Raw genomic sequence first — 20,106 nt, forward strand, 5'->3', positions numbered from 1 at the left:
ACCGACTTGGCCTCTCGCTTACTAGCTAAGTGAGAACTTCTCCGGCCAAATACTCTTCGCAATCATGAACATATTGCGATGACCTTTGGCCGACTTGGCCTCTCGCTTACTAGCTAAGTGAGAACTTCTCCGGCCAAATACTCTTAGCAATCATGAACATATTGCGATGACCTTTGACCGACTTGGCCTCTCGCTTACTAGCTAAGTGAGAACTTCTCCGGCCAAATACTCTTAGCAATCATGAACATATTGCGATGACCTTTGGCCGACTTGGCCTCTCGCTTACTAGCTAAGTGAGAACTTCTCCGGCCAAATACTCTTAGCAATCATGAACATATTGCGATGACCTTTGGCCGACTTGGCCTCTCGCTTACTAGCTAAGTGAGAACTTCTCAGGCCAAATACTCTTCGCAATCCTGAATTAAATATTAATTATTATATTATATATTATGCTAAGTCTATTACGAGTTTGGCCTATTTTTATAGGGATTCTCAAGCAACCAGAAAGGACATTTATCCATCATCTACGGTCATGAGGTCCCTGAGAGACGCCTGTTGTTAGCAAAATACTTTATGTGATTGGGTTGGTCGGGATGTGGTTGAGAATCCAGACCTTGATGGGTATGTGTGCGAAACAACCCTCCTGATGTGTTTTTCCAAAGGAAACGCAGGAAGAGGTTCCGGGTTCACGTGATAGAAGAGAGGGGAGCGGAAAAGGGACGGAGGCGGCGGACGAGGGCGATGCTCCTGGGAGTAGGGGCACGACGAAGCCCAAACGGAAGTCCTCGAAAGTCACTGGGAACCTCCACGTTTTGGAAGCCGCGGAACTTGGAAACCGCCGGGGCGGTGGCGAGCCCGTTGAGTGCCCCACCTGCCACAAGTCCTTCCTCAGCAAGTACTACCTCAAAGTCCACAACCGGTAGGTCCTGGGAAGGGTGTGGTCATGAATCTCGCGACCGGCTGCTTTTTGTACCAACGGATCTGCTCCTTTTGGCAGGAAACACACTGGCGAGAAGCCCTTTGAGTGCTCCAAGTGTGGGAAGTGCTACTTCCGGAAGGAGAACCTGCTGGAGCACGAAGCCCGGAACTGCATGAGCCGCTCGGAGCAGGTGCCGGACGCATATTTGGGGTTGGGAGGGAGCAAAGCCACATTTGGTGGGTGGGTAAAGGAAGACAGAGGGGAGTAGTAGACGTTTCCATCTTGTCTTTACGAATAATATAATATAGTATATTGTATATACATAGAATGTGTATAATATTATAATGTAATACAATGTAATACTAGTAGTAATAATAATAATATTGTAATTAAATATATTTACAATACATAAATACATAAATCAGAATTAATAATAAAAATATTAATTATTATATTATATTACATAATAATATAATAGTATAATATAATAATATAATATTATTATATTAATTATAATCATATTAATTGTATTAATTATTATATTATATTACATAATAATTATATTATATTATGTTATTATATTAATGATAAGTATAATTATATTAATTATATTAATTATTATGTTGTATTATATAATTATATTATATTATTATATTAATAATAAGTATAATTATATTAATTATATTAATTATTATGTTGTATTATATAATTATATTATATTATTATATTGTTATATTAATAATAATCATAATAATTATATTCATTATTATATTGTATTATATTATTACATTATATTATTATATTATATTAATAATAATCATAATTATATTCATTATAATTTTAATTATATATGTACAATACAATGTAATGGTATAGTGCAATATAGTAATATGTAATACTGAAATTATTATTGGAAGAACATGTATTACATTTATTATTTTACTCTGTTATTATTATGTTGATTATTATTAATATACTCTATTGTTATTGTTATTATAGTTAATATTTTCCTCTATTATTACATTTATTATTTTATTATCATTATTATTATACTCTATTTATTGTTATTAGTTATTTTCCTCTATTATTACATTTATTGTTTTACTCTACTTAGTATTGTTATTATATTTATTATTCAACTCTTATCATTATTATTAGAAGGATATGTATTACATTTATTATTTTACTCTGTTATTATTATGATTATTACTATTAATATACTCTATTGTTATTGTTATTATAATTATTATTTTTCTCTATTATTATATTTATTATTTTATTATATTTATTATTTTACTCTTTTTATTATTATTATTATTATTATTATTATGATACTCTATTGTTATTGTTCTTATAGTTATTATTTTCCTCTATTGTTACATTTGTTATTTTACTCTACTTAGTATTGTTATTATATTTATTATTATTGGAAGGATGTGTATTACATTTATTATTTTACTCTGTTATTATTATTATAATTATTATTATTATTATAATACTCTATTGTTATTATAGTTATTATAGTTATTTTCCTCTATTATTACATTTATTATTATTTTACATTTATTATTTTACTCTTTTTTTATACTCTATTATTGTTATTATAGTTATTATTTTCCTCTATTATTACATTTATTATTTTACTCTACTTAGTATTGCTATTATATTTATTATAACTATCATTATTATTGGAAGAATATGTATTACATTTATTATTTTATTACATTTATTATTTTACTCTATCATTATTATTATACTCTATTGTTATTGTTATTATAGTTACTTTCCTCTATTATTACATTTAATATTTTACTCTACTTAGTATTGCTATTATATTTATTATTTAACTATCATTATTATTGGAAGAAGATGTATTACATTTATTATTTTACTCTGTTATTATTACGATTATTATTATTAATATACTCTATTATTATTGTTAATATAGTTACTATTTTCCTCTATTATTACATTTATTATTTTATTATATTTATTATTTTACTCTATTTATTATTATAATACTCTATTGTTATTGTTATTATAGTTATTTTCCTCTATTATTACATTTATTATTTTACTCTACTTAGTATTGTTATTATATTTATTATTTAACTCTATCATTATTATTGGAAGGCTATGTATTACATTTATTATTTTATACATTTATTATTTTACTCTATTATTATTATTATTATTATTATTATTATTATACTCTATTGTTATTGTTATTATAGTTATTATTTTCCTCTATTGTTACATTTGTTATTTTACTCTACTTAGTATTGTTATTATATTTATTATTATTGGAAGGATGTGTATTACATTTATTATTTTACTCTATTTGTTATTATTATTATTATTATTATTATTATTATAGCTATTTTTCCCTCTATTATTACATTTATTGTTTTACTCTATTTATTGTTATTATTATTATACTCTATTGTTATTGTTATTATAGTTATTATTTTACTCTGTTATTACATTTATTATTTTACTCTACTTAGTATTGCTATTATATTTATTATTTAACTCTATCATTATTATTGGAAGGATACGTATTACATTTATTATTTTATTACATTTACTATTTTACTCTATTTATTATTATTATTATACTCTATTATTGTTATTATAGTTATTTTCCTCTATTATTACACTTATTATTTTACTCTACTTGGTATTGTTATTATATTTATTATTATTGGAAGGATTTATTACATTTATTATTTTACTCTATTTGTTATTATTATTATTATTATTATACTCTATTGTTATTGTTATTATAGTTATTATTTTCCTCTATTATTACATTTATTATTTTATTACATTTATTATTTTACTCTCTTTATTATTATTATTATTACTATTATACTCTATTGTTATTGTTATTATAGCTATTATTTCGCTCTATTATTACATTTATTATTTTACTTAGTATTGTTATTATAGTTATTATTTTACTCTTCTTAGTATTGTTATTATGTATATTATAATAAATTTATTATTTTACTCTACTTAGTATTGTTATTATATATATTATTTAACTATCATTTTTATTGAAAGGATATGTATTACATTTATTATTTTACTCTATTTATTATTATTATTATACTCTATTGTTATTATTATAGTTGTTATTTTCCTCTATTATTACATTTATTATTTTATTACATTTATTATTTTATTCTCTTTATTATTATTATTACTATTATACTCTATTGTTATTGTTATTATAGCTATTATTTCGCTCTATTATTACATTTATTATTTTACTTAGTATTGTTATTATAGTTATTATTCAACTCTATCATTATTATTAGAAGGATATGTATTACATTTATTATTTTATTACATTTATTATTTTACTCTATTTATTATTATTATTATTATTATTATTATTATACTCTATTGTTATTGTTATTCTAGTTCTTATTTTCCTCTATTGTTACATTTGTTATTTTGCTCTACTTAGTATTGTTATTATATTTATTATTATTGGAAGGATGTGTATTACATTTATTATTTTACTCTGTTATTATTATTATTATTATTATACTCTATTGTTATTATAGTTATTATTTTCCTCTGTTATTACATTTATTATTTTACTCTACTTAGTATTGTTATTATATTTATTATTTAACTCTATCATTATTATTGGAAGGATACGTATTACGTTTATTATTTTATTACATTTACTATTTTACTCTATTATTATTATTATTATACTCTGTTGTTATTGTTATTATATTTATTATTCAACTCTATCATTATTATTGGAAAGATATGTATTATATTTATTATTTTACTCTATTTGTTATTATTATTATTATTGTTGTTATTATTATTATACTCTATTGTAATTCTTATTATAGTTATTATTTTCCTCTATTATTACATTTATTATTTTACCCTACTTATTATTATTATTGTTATTATTATACTCTATTGTTATTGTTATTATTGTTATAATTTCCCCCTATTATTACATTTATTATTTTACTCTATGTAGTTTTGTGGTGGAAGCTCCTTCTTTGGAGGCTTTTAAGCAGAGGCAATATGGCCATCTGTCAGGGGTGCTTTGAATGCGATTTGAATGGGGTTGGACTGGATCCCTTCCCATTTTATGATTCTACTATTCTGTATGCACTCCCCTGGCATCATTCCCAACTGGCCTCTGAACAAACTTGTGAAGATGCCTGCCATAGATGTAGGTGAAACGTCAGGAGAGCATGCTACTTGGAACATGGATGTATAGCCTGAACAGTCCTACAAGATGACCCGCTTTCTGACTCTCTTCCCTTCCAGGTATTTGCCTGCTCGGTCTGTCAGGAGGCCTTCAAGAGGCGGGTGGAGTTGCGGTTGCACATGGTCGGCCACACCGGAGAGATGCCCTACAAGGTGAGCATCATGGGGGATCCTTCCCACTAGCATCCTATGCAACAGAGGAGCCCATGGAACGAATGGGAAATGACCCCATGGTAAACAGGTTGCAATAATAATAATAATAATAATAATAATAATAATAATAATAAATAACTTTATTTATTATGACTAATGACGTACAGAGCATTTTTATATATATAGATAATAATAAAAATTTATTTATACCCCGCTACCATCTCCCCAAGGGCCAAGCCCACAGCACATCAATAAACAAAAGCAATAACAAAACAATCAATACAACACAATTAATATAAATCACAAAAACAAAAAAAATCTATATAAATAAAATGTAATGTTCGTTTGTGGGATTAACAGAATATACAGCCATAGAAACAATATTCTGTGTGAATGTTTTTCCCCCCCTCCAGTGCTCTTCTTGCATCCAGCAGTTCATGCAGAAGAAGGACCTGCAGAGCCACTTGATCAAGCTCCACGGGGCCCCCAAACCTCATGCGGTAAGACAAGAGCCCCTGTAGTGAAATTGCTACTCTATGTTAAAGTTTTGGTGTATAGCCAAGGTTCTGGAAGAGGCAGTTAGAGAGTGAGGGAGTTTGAAAATGACAGTTAGGAATCTGTGTGTAAAGAGGAGAGTTGGTTTGTGAGTGGCTGATAGAAATAAGCAGTTATGAAGAGGTGTTAAAGACTTCTGATATAGAGAAGCAGTTAGTTAAATAGAGCTCGAGTTTTAAGGAACATAAAGAAGGCTAGTGTTGCCTTAGTTCAGAATATCATTCAGCCAAGAATGTGTAAAGCAAGTAACGTGTTTGTGAATGTGAAACATTGATAGTTTATTCAGAAAAGTTAACCAAGTAAATGATACTGACTGTAAGCCTCAAGATTGCAACAAAACACAAATGTAACCAAAATCGTTGGAGCCAGAAGTTATAAATAAACTGTGTTACTTTGTTATACACAAGAGTGTTACACAAGTCTATTTCAGAAAAGTAAACCAAGTACCGTAAAAACCGGGGTACTAGACGACTTTTTAGGAATGAAAATCCTTATTTTGCGGGACGTCTAGTACCCCGGGTATAAAAATAAAATAATAAAAAAATACTGGTAGAGCCTCTTGGGGTGGATGCCTTGGTCACGGGCTCCCCTGCCCCCCTCCTCCTCCTCTCGCAAGAAGGACAGGAAGGAGGCGAGCAGCCTGACCAGGGCGGAAAGCCCTTCTGCGCAGGCCATTCTCATTCTTCCCGGGCAGGTCTCGCAAGAAGTGCCTCTTCTCCCACGAGACAACAGGGTCTCGAGGGAGAAGAGGTGCTTCTCGCGAGCCCTGCCCGTGGAAGCCAGGAAGAGATGAGTGACAGGGAGCCTGACCAGGAGGCTGCCATGTGCCAAGGTAGCAGAGGAGGAGGCAGAGGAGGAGCACCGGAGGCCCTTGTTTCAGTCCAGGCTGGTGAGAAGCGCTGGATTGGGGAGCCGTCTTAAACGGCGAATATATCCCCAACTTTGTATTTTTGTTATTAAAGTTGGGGAGTCGACTTATAGCCCCAGTCGTGTTCTACCCCGGAATATACGGTATATTATACTGACTGTAAGCCTCAAGATTGCAACAAAACACAAATGTAACCGCAAGCGTTGGAGCCAGAAGTTATAAATAAACAGTGTTACTTGGTTATACACAAGAGTGTTTCATTGCCTATGATATAAAGTACAAAGGTTTGACAGCACACAGAAAGTCCCAGCCAATATTAAAAAAAAACAAACAACTGAATCAGTATAAGGTAGCAAAGAGGTTTTTAATAAGGAAATCGTCTCTCTCCCTCGCCTCAGCCCCCTTTCCACTCCAGCAGATAGAGCAGCGGTTCTCAACCTGGTTGTCGCGACCACCAGAGGGGTCACTGGACCATTTTCTGGGGGTCGTGAAGGTGCCTCGGTTGGCCAAGCCCCCTCCGCCTCCTCAAAATGGCTGCCAGTCCTCTTTCTGACTTTCTGTCAGGATTTATTGAGTTATGTATGTGTTTTAAATGTGCTTCTTTGTATTGCAAATATGGATGCCACTGTGAATGGAAAATGCTGTGCAGAAATGTTTAGTTGAGGCTGTGATTAGGTGAACTTGAGAGTTCTGATGAGAACTTCAAGGGAATTGCCAGCTTGAAGCTCGAGAAAGATAAACAACTGCAGAGGAGTGTTTTGGCTTTTTGTTTTACTGTTTTCTTCTCGTATGTCCCTCTCTGAAGATGGATGTACTAGCTGTGTGCTTAGTAAACCGAACTTTCTTTTGTAACTTAAGTTTCCAGAGTCCTTATTTTGACAAAGCAGTGTCTGTCAGATCTAGCATTCCTTCCATCAAGTTGGGCCTAAGCTTGACACTCTCCAGGTCAGCTCCTCCACCTTGCGCGAGGCCTCCCTCGTCTGTGTTGCCCTCCCGCCGGCAGGCAAGGGCATGGGGCAGGCGAGGGACCCTTCGAGCAAGGCCTTCCATGAGGCCTCCCTCGTCTGTGTTGCCCTCCCACTGTAAGGCAGGGGTGCGGGTCAGGCGAGGACCCTTTTGCGCAAGGCCTTGCGTGAGGCCTCCCTTGCTTGCATTGCCTTCCCGCCGGCAGGCAGGGGCATGGGGTAGGTGAGGGACCCTTCGCGAAAGGCCTTTCGTGAGTCCTCCCTCACCTGAGTTGCCCTCCCGCCGGCAGGTAGGGGCGCAGGGCAGACAAGGGCCCCTTCCTGCAAGGCCTTGCACAAGGCCTCCCTCACCTGTGTTGCCCTCCCGCCGGCAGGCAAGGGCATGGGGCAGGCGAGGTCCCCTTTGTGCAAGGCCTCCCTCGCCTGTTTTGCTCTCCCGCCGGCAGACAGGGATGTGGGGTAGGCGAGGGACCCTTCGTGTAAGGCCTTGTGCGAGGCCTCCCTCGCCTGTGTTGCTCTCTTGCCGGCAGGTAGTGGCATGGGGTAGGCGAGAGCCCCTTTGTGCAAGGCCTTGCGCGAGGCCTCCCTTGCCCTGTGTTCTCCCGCCGGCAGGCAGGGGCGTGGGGTAGCTGAGGGCCCCTTCGAGCTAGGCCTTGCACGAGGCCTCCCTCGCCTGTGTTGCCCTCCCGCCGGCAGGCAAGAGCATGGGGCAGGCGAGGTCCCCTTTGTGCAAGGCCTCCCTCGCCTGTGTTGCTCTACCGCCGGAAGGCAGGGGCGTGGGGCAGGCGAGGATCCCTTCGTGCAAAGCCTTGTGCGAGGCCTCCCTCACCTGAGTTGCCCTCCCGTCGCAATGACAACACATCCTGCATATCACATATTTACATTACGATTCGTAACAGTAGCAAAATTACAGTTAATAGTTTTATGGTTGGGTGTCACCACAACATGAGGAAGCATCTTTAGGGGTCACGGTGTTAGAAAGGTTGAGAACCGCTAGAGGAAGCCTTATCTCCTCCTCCTCCTCGTCCTCTTCTTCCTTCTGTTTCTCTGAGTCGTCTCCTTCCTCCGCTCCCCGCAGTGCTCTTCCTGCGCCAAGTGCTTCCTCTCGCGGACGGAGCTGCACCTGCACGAGGCCTTCAAGCACCGCGGGGAGAAGCTCTTTGTCTGCGAGGAGTGCGGCCACCGGGCCTCCAGCCGCAACGGCCTGCAGATGCACATCAAGGCCAAGCACAGGTGAGACGGGGCCGCCCACCGCAGTGTCCGAGTGGGGAGAAGTGCCGGCGGAGAGACGTGCCGGGCTGACTCTGCTGCTCCTTCTCTCCTAGGAACGAGCGGCCGTACGTCTGCGAGTTCTGCCAGCACGCCTTCACTCAGAAGGCCAACCTCAACATGCACCTCCGGACTCACACCGGGGAGAAGCCCTTCCAGTGCCACCTCTGTGGCAAGACCTTCCGCACCCAAGGTATGGCCGCCTTCTCTTTGGGTAAACAAATAGAGTTGGGGTTCTGCTTTAGAGAAGAGGTAAAACTGAATAACCTGCAACCGGACTATATATGCCAGTGTTTCTCAACCTGGAGTTGGGACCCCTGGCGGGGGTCGCGAGGGGTGTCAGAGGGGTCACCAAAGACCATTTCTAGGTTGCTGTAAAAAATTTTGGGCTATGTTCTAGAGGCATTCTCATCTGACGTTTCGCCTGCATCTATGGCAAGCATCCTCAGAGGTAGTGAGGTCTGTTGGAAGTAGGAAAATGGGTTCATATATCTGTGGAATGACCAGGGTGGGGCAAAGGACTCTTGTCTGCTGGAGCTAGGTGTGAATGTTTCAATTGATCACCTTGATTAGCATACAATGGCCTGACAGTGCCTAGAGCAAACTTTGGTTGAGAGGTGATTAGATGTCATTGTTTGTATCTGGGGAATTACCAGGGTGGGACAAAGGACTCTTGTCTGCTGGAGCTAGGTGTGAATGCTTCAACGTACCACCTTGATGGAGCCCCCAGTGGCGCAGTGGGTTAACCCCCTGTGCCGGCAGGACTGAAGACCGACAGGTCGCAGGTTCGAATCCGGGCAGAGGCAGATGAGCTCCCTCTATCAGCTCCAGCTCATGCGGAGACATGAGAGGAGCCTCCCACAAGGATGATAAAACATCAAATCATCCGGGCATCCCCTGGGCAACGTCCTTGCAGACGGCCAATTCTCTCACAACAGAAGTGACTTGCAGTTTCTCAGGTCGCTCCTGACACGACAAAAAAAACAAACAAAAAAGCAACACCTTGATTAGCATGTGATGGCCTGGCAGTGCTTGGGGTAATCTTTTGTTGAGAGGTGATTAGATGTCCTTGTTTGTTTCCTCTCTGTTGTTTTGCTGTTGTAATTTTAGAGTTTTTTGAATACTGGTAGCCAGATTTTGTTCATTTTCATGGTTGAAATTGTCCACAGAAGTTGTAAGTGTATTTTTTTGTGTTTTTTACTATTGTTGGTCACACCTTGTGTTGTGAGACATTTTGTTGCCAAAGTCGGGGTCATTTGACCGCATAGTTTTTGTGTTTTTAAGGTACTCACGACGACATGAGCATTTTTATATATATAGATATATAGATATTTATATTGTGGATTTCAGTGGCTTCTCTGTGTAGTGTGACGGGGTGGCTGTTAGAGTCAACAATTGGGTCACACTGTTTACAGAAAACCCACACACACAGATAGATATCTACATCAAAACTCCAACAGTCAAAAAAGTCTGCAGGAGAAACTACAGCTCCCATCATGATGGGTTAGTCCCCTCAAACTCCGCCAGTAGGTTCAGTTGAGGGTTCTGTGTGCCAGGTTAAGTCCAGATCCATCACTGGTGATGGTCACTGTGTCTCGGGATGTCAGTGAACTACAGCTTCCAGAAATGAAGGTCAGTTTCCCTCAAACCCCTCCAGTATTTTCAGTTGGTCATGGTTCTGTGTGCCAAGTTTGATGGTGGAAGTCACAGTTTCTCTGATTGCAGGTGAACTACAACTCCCAGAAATTGAGGTCTATCCCTCCCAAACCCTTTCAGTATTCAAATTTGGGTGTATCAGGCATGTGCGCATCGTCATTTGGGATCACGGTGCTCTCTGGATGTAGGTGAACTACAACTCGCCCAAATCCGGGTGAATTCTCCTCAAAGCCCTCCATTATTTTTTGTTGGTCTGTGTGCCAAGTTAGGTCCAGGTTCATCTTTGGTGGGGTTCGCAGTGCTCTTTGGTTGCAAGTGAACGTTAAATCCCAGGATCTACAACTCCCAAACGTCAAGGGCAATTCCCCCCAAAACCCGCCAGTATTCCAATTTGGTCATCTCGGGTATAAGTGCCAAGTTTGGTCCAGATCCATCCTTCCTTTGGGTTCCCAGTGCTCCCTGGATGTGGGTAAATTGCAGGATTTTTCAGAGGAATAGTTCCAGGATTTGCGTGTGATGTCTGTAGACAGTCCACGTTTCGTAGGCATATAGCAGGGTTGTGAGGACAATAGCTTTATAGACAAGCACCTTGGTCTCTGCCTCATTCGGAAAAAAGCTGCACTTGCAGAGCTTAGGTGGTGTTGTATTTCAGTGTCAATGTTGACATCTGTAGACAGTCCACATCTCGTAGGCGTATAGCGATTGGGAGGACAATAGCTTTATAAACAAGCACCTTGGTCTCCCTATGGATGTCTTGGTCCTCAAACACTCTGCTTTATTCAGAAAAATGCTGCACTCGCAGAGCTTAGGTGGTGTTGTATTTCAGTGTCGATGTTGACATCTGTAGACAGTCCACGTCTCGTAGGTGCATAGCAGGGTTGGGAGGGGAATAGCTTGATAAACAAGCACCTTGGTCTCCCTACGGATGTCCTGGTCCTCAATCACTCTCTGCTTCATTTGGAAAAAAGCTGCACTTGCAGAGCTCAGGTGGTGTGGTATTTCAGTGTCAGTGTTGACATCTGTAGACAGTCCATGTCTCGTAGGCATATAGCAGGGTTGGGAGGACAATAGCTTTATAGACAAGCACCTTGGTCTCCCTACGGATGTCCCGGTCCTCAGACACTCTCCACTTCATTCGGAAAAATGCTGCACTCGCAGAGCTCAGGTGGTGTTGTATTTCAGTGTCGATGTTGACATCTGTAGACAGTCCACGTTTTGTAGGCGTAGAGCAGTGTTGGGAGGACAATAGCTGTATAAACAAGCACCTTGGTCTCCCTACGGATGTCCCGGTCCTCAAATACTCTCTGTTTCATTTGGAAATAAGCTGCACTCGCAGAGCTCAGGTGGTGTTGTATTTCAGTGTCAGTGTTGACATCTGTAGACAGTCCACGTTTTGTAGGCATAGAGCAGTGTTGGGAGGACAATAGCTTTATAAACAAGCACCTTGGTCTCCCTACGGATGTCCCGGTCCTCAAACACTCTCTGCTTCATTCGGAAAAAACACATCCCTGGCCTTACTCACATGGTAATGGGGAGATCCCACCCTTTACATTTGTATAACAGACTGTGGTTCTTTCTTCCACCCTAGGCATTATTCCACAGGGGTATTTATACTCTATTCGCTTGACAACCATCAGATCCTCTGAAGATGCCACTCGCCGGTGTTTGGTGATGACAGGCGGGTGTAGTGGAATTCCTACTCTATGTTAAAGTTTTGGTGTATAGCTCTATGTTTACATATGGCAGATAGGGAAGAATAGGCACAGACAGGGTAGCAACAGCAGAGATAGGATTCATTTGCATATGTGAAGCCGATTGGTCATATGCAGATTAGTGTAGGTCCAGGATTTGAAAAGGCTGCTAGGCCAAAATGACAGTTGGGGAGAGCAGAGCTGAACATCCCAAAGGGGCGGAGCCAAGGTTCTGAAAGAGGCAGTTAGAGTGAGGGAGTTTGAAAATGACAGTTAGGAATCTGTGTGTGAAGAGGAGAGTTGTCTTTTGAGTGCCTGATAGAAATAAGCAGTTCTGCAGATGTGTTAAAGTCTTCTGATATAGAGAAGCAGTTAGTTAAATAGAGCTCGAGTTTTAAGGAACATAAAGAAGGCTAGTGTTGCCTTAGTTCAGAATATAATTCACCCAAGAGTGTGTAGAGCAAGTAAAATGTTTGTGAATGTGAAACATTGATAGTTTTTTTCATAAAAGTTAGCCAAGTAAATGATACTGACTGTAAGCCTCAAGATTGCAACAAAACACAAATGTAACCACAAGCGTTGGAGCCAGAAGTTATAAATAAACTGTGTTACTTCGTTATACACAAGAGTGTTTCATTGCCTGTGATATCAAGTGCAAAGGTTTAACAGCACACAGAAAGTCCCAGCCAATATAAAAGAAGAAACTGAATCAGTATAAGGCAGCAAAGAGGTTTTAAAAGAGGAAATAGTCTCTCTCCCTCGCCTCAGTAGGTGTAGTGATTCTCCCCTTCTGACCTGATGGCCCTCTATTTGCTTTGCTTCCTCTGCCTCCCGAACTGCAGCCAGCCTGGATAAACACCACCGGACGCACACGGGGGAGCGGCCCTTCAGCTGCGAGTTCTGTTCCCAGCGCTTCACAGAGCGGGGCCCACTGCTGCGCCACGTGGCCAGTCGGCACCAGGAAGGGCGGCCCCATTTCTGCCAGATCTGCGGGAAAACCTTCAAGGGTAAGGGAAGCTTGGTGTGCTTTCAGGGCCAGGAAAGTGGGCAACGAGGGCCTCCTCAGTGAGAAGTAGGTCAATAGGTAACATTCTGGCAGGAAGGTAATGGCGCTCCATGCAGTCATACCATCCACAATACCTAAGAGGCGTCTTTGGACAGGATGAGACGAAGCCGTAGTCAAAAACAATTCGAAGTCAGTTTGTTTGTTTGAAAGAGAGCGAGAGAGGTTCCTAAATGCTACTGCTGCTTGCAAGGGCGGAAAAAGGAACTAAGGCTAATAGTTCGTGTCTTATATCCAAGTCACGGCCACAAGCTGTGAGTAGAATAGTCAACAGTCCCGGTCAAATACCAAGTAAAGCAGGATGAGACGAAGCTGTAGTCAAAAACAATCTGAAGTCAGTTAGTTTGTTTGAAAGAGAGCGAGAGGGGTTCCTAAATGCTGCTGCTGCTTGCAAGGGCGGAAAAAGGAACTAAGACTAATAGTTAGTGTCTTATATCCAAGTCAGGGCCACAAACTGTGAGTAGAATAGTCAACAGTCCCGGTCAAATACCAAGTCAGTTTGTTTGTTTGTTTGAAAGAGAGCGAGAAAGGTTCCTAAACGCTGCTTCTGCTTGCAAGGGCGGAAAAAGGAACTAAGGCTAATACTTCGTGTCTTATATCCAAGTCAGGGCCACAAGTTGTGAGTAGAATAGTCAACAGTCCCGGTCAAATACCAAGTCAGTTTGTTTGTTTGTTTGAAAGAGAGCGAGAAAAGTTCCTAAATGCTGCTGCTGCTTGCAAGGGCGGAAAAAGGAACTAAGGCTAATAGTTCGTGTCTTATATCCAAGTCACGGCCACAAGCTGTGAGTAGAATAGTCAACAGTCCCGGTCAAATACCAAGGAAAGCAGGATGAGACAAAGCCGTAGTCAAAAACAATCCAAAGTTAGTTTGTTTGAAAGAGCGAGAGAGGTTCCTAAACATTGCTGCTGCTGCTTGCAAGGGCGGAAAAAGGAACTAAGGCTAATAGTTCGTGTCTTATATATGCTTCCTGGGAAGGATGGTCGGGGCCATAGCCACTTGGAGCTAAAGAGAAGGTTCCGACCTGGTGCGCATGTGCGGTGATTACTACCATATGTGTGCATTTCACAGAGACCACGACGGAGAACCTTTACCTATGATGCATTTTACTGTTTTAGATACATAATAACAACAACAGAATAGGGTGCAGAATAGCGAGTACTATATATGAGCTGACAGTAATGAATCAGGCTGCTAAAGATGCTGGAATTATCACAAAGGATTAATGATAGATTGAGGAACCATAGAGACCTTTTTGAAAGTTTAATAGAAAAAGATTTATTTATAAAAACAGACAACTAACTCCTTCTGAGAGGCACAAAACGCTTGACTTGTTACAAAAAGTTCTACAGCTTGATGGTTGCTTGAATGAGTTTCTTCACTTAGTTACATACAGAGCTAATCAGATCTAGCTGCTAGTAACAAAAATCCCTCACTCTATTTCAGAGAAATAGTAACGAGTTTCTGACTAACCTATCCTAGGCAGTCCCCTGAGTTATCAGCTAACTCTTCCCAGAGTTCTTCCTGCTAACTAACTCAGTCTAGAGAGCTAATGCCTTGTGTTATCTCTCACAAGAAATCAGGCTGCTCTCTCCCTGAAAACCCAGTTTCCAAACACTTCTTCACCCACCAGCTCCCAGTTCTCAACTCCCACAGAAGCTGAAATCTTTTCCCTCCTAAGACTTAGCTCCTCCCAGCCGCTCTAGCCAATCCCAGGAGACCTCAAACCCCTCCCATCTAACTATCCTCACTCAAGATGGCCGCTTCCCTGGCTTACACTCCCAAAATGGAGGTTTGCCATACTGTTATCTAGGCTTCTTTTCCGGCCTGCTAGGGTCTTCTCGGTGGTGCCCCCCCCCTCTGGAACTCAATTCCCAAGGACATCAGCCATGCCCCAACTCTGGAAGTCTTTAGAAGGAGCCTGAAAACGTGGTTGTTCCAGTGTGCCTTCCCAGAATAAGGAAAATTCTCAATATGCCCTCAAAATGCACTTTATTACGGATTTAGGACTGACTGCGTTCCCTCATTTCTCCTTGAAAACCCTATTCCAGTTGTATTCTACCTTGTTCATGCCCAGCATTTATTTTTTATTTTTAAAAATATTACATAAGTTTTTTAAATACGTGTTACTGATTATTGTTTATATGTGATTTATATTAATTGTATTGTATTTATTGTTTTTGTTTATTGTTGTACCGTTTGGCCTCATGTAAGCCCCTCCGAGTCCCTTGGGGAGATGGCGGGGTATAAATGATGATGGTGATGATGATTATATATGTGATTTATATTAATCGCATTGTATTTCTTGTTTTTGTGTATTGCTTTTGTTTATTGTTGTACCGTTTGGTCTCATGTAAGCCCCTCCGAGTCCCTTGGGGAGATGGCGGCGGGATATAAATGATGATGATGATTATTGTTATTATTATATATGTGATTTATATTAATCGCATTGTATTTATTGGTTTTGTGTATTGTTTTTGTTTATTGTTGTACCGTTTGGCCTCATGTACGCCCCTCCGAGTCCCTTGGGGAGATGGCGGCGGGGTATAAATGATGATATGATGATGATTATTATATATGTGATTTATATTAATCGCGTTGTATTTCTTGTTTTTGTGTATTGCTTTTGTTTATTGTTGTACCGTTGGGCCTCATGTAAGCCCCTCCAAGTCCTTTAGGGAGATGGTGGCGGGGTATAAATGATGATGATGATGGTGATGATGATTATATATGTGGTTTATATTAATCGCATTGTATTTATTGGTTTTGTGTATTGTTTTTGTTTATTGTTGTACCGTTTGGTCTCATGTAAGTCCCTCCGAGTCCCTTGGGGAGATGGCGGCCTGGTATAAATGATGATGATTGTTATTATTATTGTGTATTAATCGCATTGTATTTATTGGTTTTGTGTATTGTTTTTGTTTATTGTTGTACCGTTTGGTCTCATGTAAGTCCCTCCGAGTCCCTTGGGGAGATGGCAGCGGGATATAAATGATGATGATGATGATGATTCTTTCTGAAGCCCCTCTTTTCCTTTCTTTAGCGGTGGAGCAGCTCCGTGTCCACATCCGGAGGCACAAAGGTGTGAGGAAATTCGAATGCACCGAGTGTGGCTACAAGTTCACCCGACAGGTAATGGTACCGTTGTGTCTCGTGTCGTATTGACCTGAATCTAGTGCTCACCTTTTTGGGGCCAAAATGAAGGCACAGGGTTGGGACGCCCTAACTGCGCCTCCCCTTTGCCCTCTCTCTGTGTCTTGCAAAGGCCCACCTGCGGCGGCACATGGAGATCCACGACCGGGTGGAGAACTACAATCCCCGGCAGAGGAAGCTGCGCAACCTGGTCATCGAAGATGAGAAAGCTGTGGCGGTGGCCCTGCAGCCCCTCGAAGGCGGGGAGGAAGAGGAAGGGGAGGAAGAGGAAGCAGGCTCCTCCTCCGCCACCGAGGTCGTGGTGGAGCCGCTTCCGGGACAGATCACGCCAGAAGAGGACTGCAAGACGTAGCACTCGGCTCTCGTGTAGAGCCCCCTCCCCAAATTAAAAAAAAGACCCATTAAGTTGGCCTCCGTGTTTGCCTGATGGGGCCCCGTTCGCCTTGACGATCCAACCCAGTTTGGAGTTAAGCTTCGAACCACAGTTGCTGGAGAACAATCTCCCAGAAAATAATAATAATAATAATAATAATCTTTATGTATACCCCGCCACCATCTCCCCAATGGGGTCTCGGGGCGGCTTACATGAGGCCAAGCCCAAACAGAAAATTACAATAAAACAAAAGCCAAAACAACAAACATCTATATATATAATAAAAGTCAGTGTTTGTATGCGGCGGGAGGTCTATGTGGCAGCTTTCTGATTGGCTGCCACTTTCACAGGCCACTGTGACCAACACGGGTGACGCACCGGGACCAAACTTGGCACACATAAACCCATGACCCCCTTTATGTCCTGGTGAATAGGGCTCCACAGTCACCTACGGACCCACCCTGGAAGACTATCCTACTTGTCCAACGAGGGATCGCCTAAGTAAGTAAGGGGGAGGATGTGGGAAATTACTATTATTATTACTGTATTATTACTATTATACTGTAGTAATATTACTATTATTTTGGGAGTGGAAGGCCAAAACATCTGGGGTCCCACAGGTTGAGAACCACTGATTCAGAACCGAAGCCTATCAACATTCAAATGGATTGAACTTAGAACTTGCCTTGGAAGAGCCGAGGTTGAACTGCGGAGCTCCGGCTCTTCCTGGCCACATCCGCACAGACCGGGGGGAGGGGGGGGGCTTTTATTGCATGATCAGGAGTTGGACTAGATGGCCCATATGGTCCCAATGCAAGGTGCAGGTTATCACCTATAAAGCCCTAAATGGTTTGGGACCCGCCTACCTTCGTGACCGTATCTCCCTCTATGAACCAACTCGGGCCCTCCGTTCTTCTGGGGAGGCCCTCCTTTCGCCCTTACCAGTCTCTCAGACTTGCCTTGTGGGTACAAGGGAGAGAGCCTTCTCTGTGCCCCCCCCCCCAACTCTGGAACTCGCTACCTGGAGAAATTAGGAAAGCCCCTACCTTGGAAACCTTTAAAAAGGACCTTAAAACCCGGTTCTTCCGCTGTACTTTTGATGAATAGGTTGACATTCTCACAATATTGCTTAGCCTCAACGTTTTGTCATTGGAGTATATGCCCCCCCTTTGTGGGAAAGCCTGATTCCACAACCCCCACAACCCCCCACCCCAAATAATCTCTCTCTCTCTTATCTCGCCTGAGTTTTAATTAATTTTAATCAGTCTTATAGAATCAAAGAGTTGGAAGAGACCTGATGGGCCATCCAGTCCAACCCCATTCTGCCAAGAAGCAGGAATATTGCATTCAAATCACCCCTGACAGATGGCCATCCAGCCTCTGCTTAAAAGCTTCCAAAGAAGGAGCCTCCACCACACTCCGGGGCAGAGAGTTCCACTGCTGAACGGCTCTCACAGGAAGTTCTTCGTAATAGAATCCTAGAGTTGGAAGAGACCTCATGGGCCATCCAGTCCACCCCCATTCTGACAAGAAGCAGGAATATTGCATTCAAATCACCCCTGACAGATGGCCATCCAGCCTCTGTTTAAAAGCTTCCAAAGAAGGAGCCTCCACCGCACTCCGGGGCAGAGAGTTCCACTGCTGAACGGCTCTCACAGTCAGGAAGTTCTTCCTCATGTTCAGATGGAATCTCCTCTCTTGTAGTTTTTCTCTTGTAGTCTCTCTTTTAATCATTACATGTAGCCCGCCCATTGTCATTGTGATTGAGCCTATTGTAATTTTATATTGCTGTTTTCATACATTTTATGTAATTACTAGCTTGAGGACCCGGCGCTGCCCGGGTTATTTGAGAAAGGCATTGTGTGGCAAAGGTGTTCTGTATCAGTTATCAATTAGTGAAGGTACTGCGAATCCCATTGTGCATGGTCCATCCTCCTCCAAACAGCACCTGGATGTAGAGTGAGTCATGGGGACCCTGTGGGCCAAGTTTGGTCTTGATCAGTCATTGGATGGGGGTCACAGTGGTCTCAGAAAGTGACTTAAGGTACTGCAAGTCCCATCATCCACAGTCCGTTCTCCCCCAAACTTGACCAGAATGTAGAGTGGGTCATGGGGATCCTGTATGCTATGTTTGATCTTGATTGGTCATTGGATGAGGGTCACAGTGGTCTCAGAAAGTGAGTGAAGGTACTGCAAGTCCCATCATCCATAGTCTGTTCTCCCCCAAACCTGACCAGAATGTAGAGTGGGTCATGGGGGCCCTGTGTGCCAAGTTTGGTCTTGATCAGTCATCGGATGAGGGTCACAGTGGTCTCAGAAAGTGAGTTAAGGTACTGCAAGTCCCATCATCCATAGTCTGTTCTCCCCCAAACCTGACCAGAATGTAGAGTGGGTCATGGGGGCCCTGTGGGCCAAGTTTGGTCTTGATCAGTCATTGGATGGAGGTTACAGTGGTCTCGGAAAATGAGTTAAGGTACTGCAAGTCCCATCATCCATAGTCTGTTCTCCCCAAAACCTGACCAGAATGTCATGGTCCATCCTCCTCCAAACAGCACCTGGATGTAGAGTGGGTCATGGGGACACTGTGTGCCACGTTTGGTCTTTATTGGTGTTTGTTGGGGGCCACAGTGATCCGTGGGAACCAAACCGTTTGAAAGTACTACAAATCCCATAATCCGTGGTCCACCTCCCCCAATCCTCACCAGGATGTAAAGGGGGTCATGGGGGTTATGTGTGCCAAGTTTGGTCCCGGTGCGTCACCCGTGTTGGTCACAGTGGCCTGTGAAAGTGGCAGCCAATCAGAAAGCTCCTCCCGCCACACACATACATTCAAACGCTGACTTTTATTATATAGATAGATAGATTAGCATTTCAATGGGAAGTGTGGGCCTGCTTTTGGCTGATGAGATAAGATTGTTGTTGTTGTTGTTGTTGTGTGCTTTCAAGTCATTTCAGACTTAGGTTGACCCTTAGCGTGGGCCGGGTAAGTGACCATGGAGGGCCGTATCCGCCCCCCGGGCTGTAGTTTGAGGCCCCCTGCTTTAGAGAGCCAGTGTCAACCATGTTTTCAAGACCACCCCCTTTTTTTCTGAATGCAACTGTAGAGATGGGTAAAAAGTAGGCTTGGTTGATCCAGCTCGTTCATTTCTAATCTCGTTAAGAAATCGTAAATAAAATGCCTTTAGAAGCGAT

At 41.4% G+C, this 20,106-nt stretch overlaps 1 protein-coding gene across 1 annotated transcript in view; it reads left to right on the forward strand.

Moving 5' to 3' along the window:
- ZBTB48 (zinc finger and BTB domain containing 48) overlaps positions 1-16,946 on the forward strand; it is a 30,487-nt gene extending 13,541 nt beyond the window's left edge. Inside the window, exons 3-11 of the mRNA XM_067472879.1 lie at positions 663-919; positions 998-1,109; positions 5,231-5,323; positions 5,737-5,823; positions 8,790-8,944; positions 9,037-9,173; positions 13,170-13,334; positions 16,432-16,520; positions 16,654-16,946. Of these exons, the coding sequence (XP_067328980.1) occupies positions 663-919; positions 998-1,109; positions 5,231-5,323; positions 5,737-5,823; positions 8,790-8,944; positions 9,037-9,173; positions 13,170-13,334; positions 16,432-16,520; positions 16,654-16,893 (1,335 nt within the window). The 3' untranslated portion in view covers positions 16,894-16,946. The remainder of the gene's footprint in view (positions 1-662; positions 920-997; positions 1,110-5,230; positions 5,324-5,736; positions 5,824-8,789; positions 8,945-9,036; positions 9,174-13,169; positions 13,335-16,431; positions 16,521-16,653) is intronic.
- Positions 16,947-20,106: the final 3,160 nt, after the last annotated feature.

The sequence above is a fragment of the Anolis sagrei genome, chromosome 13, assembly GCF_037176765.1.
Source record: "Anolis sagrei isolate rAnoSag1 chromosome 13, rAnoSag1.mat, whole genome shotgun sequence".
Taxonomy (NCBI): Eukaryota; Metazoa; Chordata; class Lepidosauria; order Squamata; family Dactyloidae; genus Anolis; species Anolis sagrei.